This window comes from Tachyglossus aculeatus, chromosome X1 (genome assembly GCF_015852505.1).
Source record: "Tachyglossus aculeatus isolate mTacAcu1 chromosome X1, mTacAcu1.pri, whole genome shotgun sequence".
Classification (NCBI taxonomy): domain Eukaryota; kingdom Metazoa; phylum Chordata; class Mammalia; order Monotremata; family Tachyglossidae; genus Tachyglossus; species Tachyglossus aculeatus.
The window spans coordinates 75,651,718-75,664,704 of record NC_052101.1 but is presented as its reverse complement, the minus strand read 5'-3'; the positions used below and the strand labels follow the sequence as shown (position 1 = coordinate 75,664,704).

Here is a 12,987-nt window from a genome sequence, read left to right as displayed (position 1 = left end):
TTTAGCTGGTTTCTTCATTTCGTACCTTATATAGAAGTGTATGGTAAAACCATCACATCTTCATAAAGTTTGAATTGTTGGCATCACCACTTTAATTTAACAACCAAGGGAATTCTATTTACGCTTGAAAACCCCACTTTTTTATCTTCTGTAACCTATCAAGTTATTTTAAGATTACAGAATGTTGACTCTAAAAACACCTCTCAGTTTAACTGTGGTTTTTTTTCCTGTAGATTTTTGTATTGACTTTTTTTATGTTTTTGACATTACTTACACCAGATAGGGAGCTCCACTCTCAGGTCTATCCCCATTATGTATAGAATAAAACAAAATTGTGTTGGAAGAAACTGAAAAGAAAGATGTTGCGGGCATAAAATACCCAACAGTCTGCCTAGAGGCTATGGCTAACCTCTCAACTCTCTTAGTTTGCTGCAGAAGATAGTTTTTGAGCTTCGAAAGTGAAAATTACCCTGGCAGTCTCACTAGTGGTTGTCGTTTTTCCTTCAGCTGTAGGGAAAGACGTTTCATATCTCTTTCCAGGTTGAAGCTGTACTTTTATTTTGATAGCCCTACATAAAGCTGAGAGGGGTTAGTTTCTGTAAATCATTAGGTAATCTCGACTAGGCAAAGGCCCAGGTACAGAAATCAGGAGATGTGAGTTTTAGGTCTAGCTCCACCGCTAGCCTAGTGAGACCTTGTTGCGGGGAGGGGTTAGGGAACCACTTCATTTGGGTGCCAGTTTCCTCATCTGTAAAACTGGAAATTCCTCATAAGGATATGAGGGTAAAATGAAAGAATGGATATGAGAGCATCTTGGAAATATTTTTTGAACGCCATCCCAATGCAAGGTGTTATTATTACCCCTTGGTGTTAAACAGCCCTATAGCTTTAAAAACAGTATTGTAAATAGAACAAAGAAAAGGAATCTTGTATTTTCCCCTCTAATGTTGTAGGCTTCCACACTGACAGCTAGCCATATTAGTTCACAGGAGATGCTTAAGGGTGTTTAAATATTTTTCAGTGATTTATCTGCACATGGGTAAAGTTAAAATATTAATGGTTATCAATCAAGCAATAGTACTGTGCACCTGATGTGTACAGAGCACTGTACTATGTACTTGGGAGAATAACTTGAGATAGAAGAAACAATCCCTGTCCTCAATGAATTCATAATCTAACAGGAGAGACACACAAAATAATTTAAAGATAGAAGAGGAAGGAAAGATGCAGAGGTAAGTGCTGAAATGATCATTGGGATGAAATGAGCTGGGGTGGAGTAGAATAAATGGGGGAATGCCTACTCCAGAAGGTGGGATTTCAGAAGGGCTTTGAAGATGGGGAGAGTTGTAATCTGGAGGCTCTGAAAGGGGAGGGATATTCAGGCAGAAACAAGGGGTTGGCGATGGAATAGTCAAAAATAAGGCATGGTGATCTTGGGGAAGGGGTGGGGAATGAAGAGTGGGTGTTGGGGTGTTGTGGGAGAAGAAAGTGAATAATTAAGAGTAGAATGAGTCAGGGTTCCTGCTTTGATGCAGACATGGATGGGTTAAACATGTGCAGAACATTTTGGATAAATGAAATAGGGAGTAGATAGGAGTGAGGTTGTGCAGAACCTTAGACCAGTGAGGAGTCTGTGCTTACAGGATAAAACATTTTAAATTAAAACTGCAGTTTAATAAAATTCTCTTTATGCTGGACTTTCTCATTTATTTTTGATAGGTCTGATTCACCTCCTGTTCCAGCAGTAAAAAACAGACTACACCAGGCACAAAGGCAATTAAATTCACTGGATCTCCCTGTAAAAAATAGCAATATTGGAACAGAACAAAATATCCATGTTGATAACTTACAATTAGAATCAACTACTGGAGTGACTGAACCTGAATGGCCTGCTTCTCATTTTATTCCTTATGTTCGAACAAATGAAGTCTACTATCTTGATCCAGATGCACCAATGTCCAGACCTTCAACACATGATCCTCAAAATCAACATGAGAATGGTAAGGCAACAGTAAAACTTAATCACTGGGGAAAACTGCTTTTTGGCTCTGCACACAGTAAGCTCCCAATAAATACAATTGATTGATTGGCAAAAGTAAATGAAGTGAGGAAGACAGAGTAGCATAATCAACTAAAAAGTAAGGGGGAGCCATGGGTATTTAAAAGTAAAATTTGCGAACTTGCACAGAAAAGATTAATAAAAGCCCTCTACTTTGTATCTCTCCCCTCCCACCCCCGCCCCAATAGGCCCATTCTCCCAAGATCACTGGCTGCAGAGAAAGAGGAGCAAGAGTGCCAATCTGGGCACTGTAAACTATGCCTAATAGGCAAGTGCCTAGTATCTCCTTAAACTGAGTGTTCTGGGCTTCCTATTCCAGTTTTGGATCATGCCACAAACAGCAGTCAGGCCCTAGTCTTCAAAAACAGGAAGCCTGTTATGGTGGCAATAAGACCATTTTTTTTAATCAAAGTATACAAGGAGAGATAGCTTTGAAGAGAGCTGTTGCCTATTTTTTTTAAACAGACAGGTCAATGGAACTGTATCAAATTAATACACCCCAAATGGTGCCAACCTGAGAGTTCCAAAGGAACTCCTAGGGGAAGTTGTAGAACTCCTGGCAAGTGTGGTAACCTATCATTGCTAATTATTCCATTATATTCAAGGGCTGAAACACTTTAACTCCCAATGAAAACAAAAAATAAAAAAGAAGTCCAGAAATTGTAGGCTAGTGAGTCCCCCTTCAAAACCAGGCAGGGTGGTAGAATCTGAGATCATTTAGGGAGCATATGGCACTAAAGGAATCAGTCAATATAATATGTTGTGTTAAATGGAGACAAAGTCAAATGGGCTAATTTGTTCTTGAGCGGGAGATTGCAAAGCCCTAAGCAGGTGGGCTCAACTGGTTATGACAATCTATTACCTGTAAATCAAACATTATATTAAGTTAAATTCAGGATTGTCAGGACTTGGTTCTACAATAACTTAATTACCAGCTAAAGAATTAGACCAGGAAATTTCAAACTACTTTTCCCACTTTTAGGAAAAGGAGGCAGGAAAAGCCCTTCCAGGTCATAGGAAGCTCCAGGAAAGCATAAGAGGGGCTGCAGTTTCCGTTCAGAAAACCGTTTCCTGATCAGATTAGATCAGCCCTGCTAGGACTCTAGTATACTGCAGAATCACTCCCAAGAAACAGACATTAAGGGACTAGATGTAATGAACTGTCATGTGGCCCTTTTCCTTCTTCCATCTATTTTGTGCCAATTGAACTCTCATTTGCTCAAAAATGACTTCCACTGTAGAAGAGCAGCCGTGGCCTAGTGGATAGAGCGTGGACTTGGAAGACAGAAGGACCAGAATTCTAATCCTGGCTCTGCCACTTGTCTGCTGTGTGACCTTGGGCAAGTCACTTAACGTCTGTGCCTCGGTTACCTCATCTGTAAAATGGGGATTAAGATTGTGATCCCCACATGGGACAATCTGATTACCTTGTATCTACCCCAGCGCTTAGAACAGTGCTTAGTACACAGTAAGTGCTTAACAAATACCATCATTATTAGTATTATAGTAAGCACTTAACAAATACCATTTTAAAAGAAAAAGAAAAGAAGCTTCCATAATAACTTTCCATTCAAACTACATAATGAAATGGTGCTATAAAAGAACAGTGCACTCCACACATTTGATGAGAGAAACTCATCAAGGGAAATCAAACTGAGCAGGAGCTTGGACCAACTTATGAGGATAGCAGGGGTGTCAACTTTTCATTTGGAGTGTGAGGACGAACCGTGCAGTGAGAGTACAAGGGATGAAAGAAGGAAAGGAGGGAGAGAAATGTGAGAGGGCACCCAAGACTATCTTCTATAGTGTTCTTTCCTAAGCACTTAGTACAGAGTGCCATACTCAGTAGATGCTCAAGGGAGTTAGCTCACCTTCTCTGCTGTGTTGTCGCCATCTCCTCCTCCTCCACCTTCTCTTCTGGTCCTTATTCCTGGGGGCCCCTAAGCTACTCTGTGCCCCTTCCCTCCCTAGTGTCACTGCCACTATTGATTATGGTAGCGGGTGGGCAGCAGCAATGCCAGGCAGGAAAAGGGTGCCATGCTTCTAGAAGGCTTATCCTTATAGACATAAAAGCTGGGAGTGAGAGTACCCTCCGGCCTGGTCCTCATGCCCAGTGAGGATGACCAGAACTCCACAGACCCTGGGGACAGGAGGTAGAGGTAGCAGCTCCAAAGGACAGGGCAGGCTAGCAAGAGCTAGGCAACCCAGAGGAGCACAGTCCCTCCTGGAACAAATGGCCCCAGTGCCTATGGGAAATAGCAAAAAATTAGGACTTCACATTTTGTGAAGACAAAGGAGTGAGTTTGGGCTGGCGGGCCGGTGGCTGGGGGCAGGAACAGTCAAGAAATGATACAATAGAAGCTTACAAAAAAAAAAATTGAAATGAGTGGATAAGATGACAACACCACATCCCATCATACTAGAACAAGGAACGGAACTCCTTATCTTCCCTCCCAAACCCTGCCCTCTCCCTGACTTTCCCATCACTGTAGACGGCACTACCATCCTTCCCGTCTCTCAAGCCCGCAACCTTGGTGTCATCCTCGACTCTGCTCTCTTATTCACCCCTCACATCCAATCCGTCACCAAAACCTGCCAGTCTCACCTCCGCAACATCGCCAAGATCCGCCCTTTCCTCTCCATCCAAACCGCTACCCTGCTGGTTCAATCTCTCATCCTATCCTGACTGGATTACTGCATCAGCCTCCTCTCTGATCTCCCATCCTCCTGTCTCTCCCCACTTCAGTCTATACTTCACGCTGCTGCCCGGATCATCTCTGTGCAGAAACACTCTGGGCATGTTACTCCCCTCCTCAAAAATCTCCAGTGGCTACCAGTCAACCTACACATCAGGCAAAAACTCCTCACTCTCGGCTTCAAGGTTCTCCATTACCTCGCCCCCTCCTACCTCACCTCCCTTCTTTCCTTCTACAGCCCAGCTTGCACCCTCCGCTCCTCTGCCGCTAACCTCCTCACTGTGCCTCATTCTCGCCTGTCCCGCCGCTGACCCCCGGCCCACATCCTCCCCCTGGCCTGGAATGCCCTCCCTCCGCACATCCGCCAAGCTAGCTCTCTTCCTCCCTTCAAAGCCCTACTGAGAGCTCACCTTCTCCAGGAGGCCTTCCCAGGCTGAGCCCCCTCCTTCCTCTCCCCCCCCATCCCCCTGCTCTACCTCCTTCCCCTCCCCACAGCACCTGTATATATGTTTGTACAGATTTATTACTCTATTTATTTTACTTGTACATATTTACTATTCTATTTATTTGTTAATGATGTACATCTAGCTCTATTTCTATTCATTCTGATGACTTGACACCTGTCCACATGTTTTATTTTGTTGTTTGTCTCCCCCTTCTAGACTGTGAGCCCGTTGTTGGGTAGGGACCGTCTCTATATGTTGCCAACTTGTACTTCCCAAGTGCTTAGTACAGTGCTCTGCACACAGTAAGCGCTCAATAAATACGATTGAATGAATGAATGAAATGAAAAGGAAACACCCCTTGAGGGTTGCGGATTCACAACTAATACAAGAAAACACTTTCGCCCTAGAAAGTGATCATTTGGAGTAACGTACTGCAGTTTTTCTGTCAGGTGTAGAACACATACCCCTGGCCAGTATTCTCATCATGCTGGACAGGCCCCAAGCAATCCAAACGCATCTTAAAGTGTGATATTGACATGGAAACACCTTTCATCAGAACACCATAATACTCAAGGAACCTGGAATCTATTGACCCCAGGGCTAACCCAGGCCCAAATAGAAAAAGTAAAGCCTGGCTGGAAGAAATGGCACCTACTGGCCAGTCTGCTAAATAGAAACCATTATTATTATTATTATATTCATGAAATGCTTATTCTGTGCCAAGCACTGCTAAGTGCTTGCATTACAAAATGTAGTCAGTAGTCCTATAATGTGAGAATTATTCCAAACCCCATGTTAAAGTAAGACTTGCAATACTGTACCTGCTAGGTCCAATACCACCCACTTGGGCATACACAATTTCTAACAAGAACCTGCTGTAACCAGATATGCTTGGTGCTGTTGGACAAGTTTCCAGCCAGCATGCATAGTGAAAACATGTCTTATGGCAGGCAAGAGAGCCAACTTTTCATTTTGAACATGGAATGAACTTGACAGAGCACTGAGGGATGAGATGTGAAGGGGGAAGGAAGGAAAAAGAGTTGGGGGGGGGGGTGAATTAAACGGGGAGGAGGATGAGCAAAGAACACATACTCCCTCTTTTTTTCCATTGCGGCTTTTGGGTCCTTACTGGGTTCAGGTGGCCTAGGGAGACGAGACAGAGGATGACGCACCAGAGCTGCTGCATTGTGGGAGCATCTTTCTAAAAAGCAGCAGTTACACACACACTCAGGGAAAACAGTGTGCCCATCAGGGATCTGACATAAGCCACCACAACACAGGCATTGAGCCACAAAAAGCACTGCATGCTTGGCCGTAAAGGTTGTGATTGTGGGCCTTTTCGCAGGGATGTCATGGGGCTACCCACTCTAGTGTGGGACTGTAGCCATGGCCCCTCCTCACAGGAACAGGAGGAGCTGTCCATTACTTAGCTTGCCTGCTGGGCCAGGACTGCTCTCACGTCCTTGCCCGGTGCGCTGCCCTCCCACAGGGGCTCCTGCCTGGCTGGCCCACCTTTGGCACCGCTACTGCTTCCTTATGACTGCAGCAGATCGAGTGCAGCTCACCTTTCCAAGTGCTACCTCAAGTGACAAACAGCCCCAACTTACCCTGCCACCCGGTGATAATGAACGGTGGGAATCCCACAGTTCATTAGGCCACACCCCTCCTACAGAGAGAAGAAAGATACACCATGTTGGCTCTTCCTACGGCCTCTTTTCAGTACTGATGGGGAGGGTGGGTTAGCTACAGCTAATGGCATCTCCTCCGTGCTGCTAACTCCACGCGGGGCCATTACCCCACATATTCCCATCAAGTGGGCACAGCAGAATACGTTGGCAGAGCCAAAGCACCTGACTACATAATGTCAACTTCTGGAAAATCGGTTGCACTAAAATTTATGGAAAAAAAAATCAATGTGGAATAATGTTTACATAGGCAGAATTCTATTGAAACCGAATTACTCATAGAAAATACTTTTGAGATTTTATATAAAATGCATTCCCTGAGAAAGCATTGCATCTTGATATTAAAAACTTCATAATTCTAATTATATTCTTATAAGTGAAACAATGTTGATCCCATGTCAAATTATTATTATTGTTATTAATAATATTATTATTCTTAATGTAGCTTCACATTCTGGCCACATACGACAGCTATTTAGCTCTGATCATGTGAGAGATCCACTTCTGAATCCCAGTTTGGTGAAAAACAGAGACAGGCAGCAAGCAATCCTCAAGGGACTATCAGAACTGAGACAGGTATGAACTACAGCTTTCAAGTATGCACGTGTGACTTATGATTTTTAGACTGTGAGCCCACTGTTGGGTAGGGACTGTCTCTATATGTTGCCAATTTGTACTTCCCAAGCGCTTAGTACAGTGCTCTGCACATAGTAAGCGCTCAATAAATACGATTGATGATGATGATGATGATGATTACATTCCATATTTACTGAACACTTGTCATCCTCGACTCAGCTCTCTCGTTCATCCCTCACATCCAATCCATCACCAAAAACTGCCGGTCTCACCTCCACAACATCGCCAAGATCTGCTCTTTCCTCTTCATCCAAACCGCTACCCTGCTGGTTCAATCTCTCATCCTATCCCAACTGGATTACTGCATCAGCCTCCTCTCTGCTCTCCCATCCTCCTGTCTCTCCCCACTTCAGTCTATACTTCACGCTGCTGCCTGAATAATCTTTGCGCAGAAACGCTCTGGGCACGTTACTCCCCTCCTCAAAAATCTCCAGTGGCTACCAGTCAGCCTACGCATCAGGCAAAAACTCCTCACTCTCGGCTTCAAGGCTCCCCATCACCTCGCCCCCTCCTACCTCACCTCCCTTCTTTCCTTCTACAGCCCAGCCCGCATCCTCTGCCGCTAACCTCCTCACTGTGCCTCGTTCTCTCCTGTCCCACCCTCGACCCCCGGCTCACGTCCTCCCCCTGGCCTGGAATGCCCTCCCTCCACACATTCGCCAAGCTAGCTCTCTTCCTCCCTTCAAAGCCCTACTGAGAGCTCACCTCCTCCAGGAGGCCTTCCCAGACTGAGCCCCCTCCTTCCTCTCCCCCTCCCCCCCTGCTCTACCTCCTTCCCCTCCCCACAGTACCTGTATATATGTTTGTACAGATTTATTACTCTATTTATTTTACTTGTACAGATTTACTATTCTATTTTATTTTGTTAATATATTTTGTTTTGTTGTCTGTCTCCCCCTTCTAGACTGTGAGCCCGTTGTTGGGTAGGGACCGTCTCTATCTGTTGCCAACTTGTACTTCCTAAGTGCTTAGTACAGTGCTGTGCACACAGTAAGCGCTCAATAAATACGATTGAATGAATGAATGAATGTATTGTATGCAGGACCTGTAGTAAGCATTTCTCCTTTCCTTCTACTATACTTTCTCAGCCCCTATCCTTAAGGAGTTTGCAATCTAATGAACACAGGAAGGAAACCCCATGGAACAAGTACATGTCAGGTGACATCTGAATCAATAATATAAAGTTAATCAAAAGTATTTGTTGAGTGCCCAAGTGCTGGCAAGTGTTTGTGGGGAGGCCAGGGAGAGAAGATAAGAATAGGCCAACAAATGAGAGGAGAGAGAGAGAGAGAGAGAGAGAGAGAGTTCTCTCTGTACTCCTCCCTCTTTCTAGGATACAGAGCAAAGGTATAACTGAAGGACTTTGACAGAGAAGAGGGCCAAGGACCTGAAGATATGTAAGGGATGGGATTGTCGGGAGCAAGGTTCACTCATTCTAAGGTGTGTTGGGGAACAGCAGGTGAAGAAAGCTGTTAGAAAAGATGGGGAGAGCTGACTGGGGAGCTGTTAAAGCCACTGCTGAGGAGATGGGTTTTGGAAAAGTAGTAGCAGTAAGTATTGGAGGTGTGGGAGGGGGAAGAGATGCTGGAGGCTAATCATGATTTGACAGAGGCTTAAACCTGGGTTTTTGCAATCTAAGCCCCATTATCCTAAGAACATAAGTAGTAGGAAATACCTCTGGGTCAGGAGTGGATCCAGTCCTGTATGCTGTCACTTTTGCTACCATTCTAATAACACCACTATCATTGCAGGGTCTACTCCAGAAGCAGAAGGAGTTGGAAACTAGTCTCATTGCGACAACTTCAAGTAAAGCGAATCATGGCTTCCTACATCAGTGTTCAAAAAAGTATTAATGGACATGTGTGGCTGTGATCCTAGTGCATCAAAATTTTGTTCAGAATGTGTAACATGAAATTGTATAATAAAACATTTTGGGTCAGTTCTATTTTAAGAAATCATTTTTATTGAAACCAAAGAGTGTGTGTTAAGTATTCATGGAAATGGTCATTTTAAAACAGGGGAGGGTGTATTACTGAGAAGCGTTTACAAACTATCTTCATGCTATACAACCGTGAAAAGCCCTTAATAATAATAATGGTGGTTTTTGTTAAGTGCTTACTTTGTGTGTGTGTGTGTGTGTGTGTGTGTGTGTGTGTGTGTGTGTGTATTTTCTACACTACTTGCCATTTATACTTGTGTAGTTGCCCCACTTTTTGCACAATTTGTTACAGTAAAACACGGGGGGCGGCAGGGGTGGCAATTTCACAGGTCCTGTAAGACTGAAGTCTAACAATAAGGGAAGAAGGAAGTGACAGGTACGAGGGAATTTTGTGTCTTCCTCCTATTGCACTTTCCCAAATGCTGCAAACAGTAGGCATACCAGGAATTAACTCGCCCTTCCTGTTACATTTTCTCCATCTCACCCTCCTCCCTCCTGCTCAGCACTGCCTTCACTGCTTAGTCGATCCCCATCAGCTACGGGGCCAAGCCAGGCCTGAGGAAACCCAGGGAGTACAAACCAACTGGAGTCACTGCACCCCTTTCCTGCCACTTCTGATGTGCAAGCCACAGCAGACCTGGCTCAGCTGTCTCCTTGCCGATTCTCCTGATGACTGTAGTGGGCAGCAGCACCAAACAAAAATACGCACAACATCTCTACTTTGGAAAAGTAAACTGTGTTACAAAATTAGCAAAACTCCAAGGATCATATTTCCTACAGAGTAAAGGACAGGCAATTATATAGTACCAAAAATAATCTTTTATTTTGTCCCCCCAAATCGGGGTGGAGCAATTATGCAGTGGAGGCAATAAATGAGTAAATGTGGCCATTTTCTCTGAAATTTCTATAGCATCACAAAACTTTCCTAGGATTTAATCGGATGTCAATTACACATGAAAATGTTGATTTTTTCAGACCTCCCATTTTTCTGCATCCATTCTTGTCCTATTTTTCCATCAGTAAAATGAAGACCAAATATAAAAAGCATAACATTCATGTATAAATATTGAAAGACTAGAAATTGAACAGAAAATTATTTAAATAAGTAGAAATTTTCAGGAGAGTAACCAGCTAAAGGATGAGATCTTTTTTCAACCAATGCTTGTTAAATGGAAAGGGGGTTTTTTTGGCAAGGGGCATTTAAAACACACTGTACATGCAAGCGCTTTTAGCAAATCAGCTCTCTCTAATTAGGAGTAATGAAGGAGATAACACTGATTGCCCTAAGGCAATCCACACTAGACCAAGTAGTACCAATTTCCCCAAGATTGATCATGTCTTGTAAATGTGTTAAATTTAAAATACAACACTGGTCCAGACCTATTCTGAGAATCAGTCACGCTACAACCTAAGGTACCTACCACATCATAAAAATGTAGTACACAGAAGTAATTCATTACCAAAGTAATAATAATGATAATAATTGTGGTATTTGTTAAGTGCTTACTGCATGCCAGTTGCTATACTAAGCATTGGAGTGGATACAAGCACATCGAGTTGGACACAATCCCTGTCCCATGTGGGGCTCCAAGTCTTGATCCCCATTTTACAGATGAGGGAACTGAGGCATAGAGAAGTGAAGTGACTTGCCCAAGGTCACACAGCAGACAAGTGGCAGGGTTGGGAGTAGAACTCACGGCCTTCTGACTCCCAGGCTTGTGCATTATCCACTAGGCCAAGCTGCTTCTTAAGTAACACATAAGACTGCTGATGAGAAGCACATGGCATAGTGGAAAGACCACAGGCCTGGGAATCACAAGGTTATGGGTTCTAATCCTGGCTCCGCCACATGTCTGCTGTGTGACCTTGGGCAAGTCACTTCACTTCTTGGTGCTTGAGTTACCTCATCTGTAAAATGGGGATGGAGACTGAGCCCCACGTGGGACAGGGACTGTGTCTAACCCGATTTGCTTGTATCCATCCCAGTGCCTAGTACAGTGCTTGGCACATAGTAATAATAATAATGATGGCATTTATTAAGCGCTTACTATGTGCCTAGCACTGTTCTAAGCGCTGGGGAGGTAACAAGGTGATCAGGTTGTCCCACGGGGGGCTCACAGTCTTCATCCCCATTTTACAGATGAGGGAACTGAGGCCCAGTTCCCATAGTAAGCACTTAATACCACAATTAATTATTATTGTAAGAAGACTCAAGAATCAATATCTAAAAGTAATTTGAGTTTCATTTGACCCACCCAGTGGCAATTCTAGGATCCAATTCGCCACTAAGCCAACCCCACCTCACTCCCTCCAACCACCTCCTGCCTAGCCCTGAAGCCCCTGTCCCTGCTGGAATTTAGTCCTTTCTCAGACTTACACTCTGCAGCAGACCCCAGGAGCAGTGCAAGGAACTGAGAAGCAGTGTGGTCTAGTAACTAGAGCATGGGCTTGGGATTCGGAAGGACCTGGGTTCTAATCCCACCTCTAGCTCTTGTCTGCTGTGTGACCTTAGGCAAGTCACTTAACTTCTCTCTGCCTCAGTTACCTCATCTGTAAAGTGGAGATTAAGACTGTGAGCCCCACATGTGACAGGGACTGTGTCCAACCTGATAAGCTTGTATCTAACCCAGGGCTTAGTACAGTGCCTGGCACAAAGTAAGTGCTTAACTAACCCCCCCCCCCAACCCCCCCCACCCCCTGGAAAAAACTAGAGAGAGTAGAACAAATAAAACACCTGGAATATATTTTATACCTGTGTCAGACTAATGCTGCTGGGCACATAAAGGAAACATGATGTAACATGAACTTCTGATTCAAATCCCAAGGCTTAGTTGTGCAGTTAATTACCATCATACCCAGAAGTTAAAAAAAGACCAAACCTAAACAAAAAAACCGAACCCAGCTTGCTCAAATCACCTGGTGGTGCTGCACATGTGACAGTTTTAGAGGGGGATAAAAAGCAAATGGAAGAACCTAAAAATCAAGTCAATGTGTGCAGGGTATTGTACTAAGTGGTTGGCAGACTACAACAGAAGTAAAGGACAATCCCTTCCCCCAAGGCTCTTACAATCTACTGAGGGAAACAGACAAAATCATTGACAGATAGTGGAGAAGAAGAGAATGGAAGGATGGAGTGCTGAATTCATAAATGCTTGAATACTAGAGTACATAAATTGATTAATACTTAAGTGCTGCGTGTGGCTGTTAGGGCAAAAGTGCCGAGATGGTAAGTGAGAGGATATAACCTGGGGGAAAAATTTAAATCAAGGAAAGCTTCCAGAGGGAGGTGAGGTTTCAAGAGGGCTTTGCTAAAGGGGAGCGCTGTGATCTGGAAGATTTGAAAGGGGTGGGAGTTCCAGGCAAGAAGGAGGATACGGGCAAAAGGTCAGCAATGGGAGAGATGAGAATGGGGCACAGTGAGGTGATTAGCTTGAGAGGAGCAGAGACTGAGCTGGGCTATAGTGAGGGAAGAGAGTGGATAAGAGGGAGACAGATCATGGGAGTGACCCCAAAGCCAATCAATGAT

At 44.2% G+C, this 12,987-nt stretch overlaps 1 protein-coding gene across 2 annotated transcripts in view; it reads left to right on the top strand.

Annotated features, from left to right (window-relative positions):
- CCDC66 (coiled-coil domain containing 66) overlaps positions 1-9,473 on the top strand; it is a 58,582-nt gene extending 49,109 nt beyond the window's left edge. For both annotated transcript variants that reach the window (XM_038772581.1, XM_038772580.1), the window contains exons 16-18: positions 1,720-2,000; positions 7,332-7,462; positions 9,274-9,473. In XM_038772581.1, coding sequence (XP_038628509.1) covers positions 1,720-2,000; positions 7,332-7,462; positions 9,274-9,375 — 514 coding nt within the window. In that variant the 3' untranslated portion in view covers positions 9,376-9,473. The remainder of the gene's footprint in view (positions 1-1,719; positions 2,001-7,331; positions 7,463-9,273) is intronic.
- Positions 9,474-12,987: the final 3,514 nt, after the last annotated feature.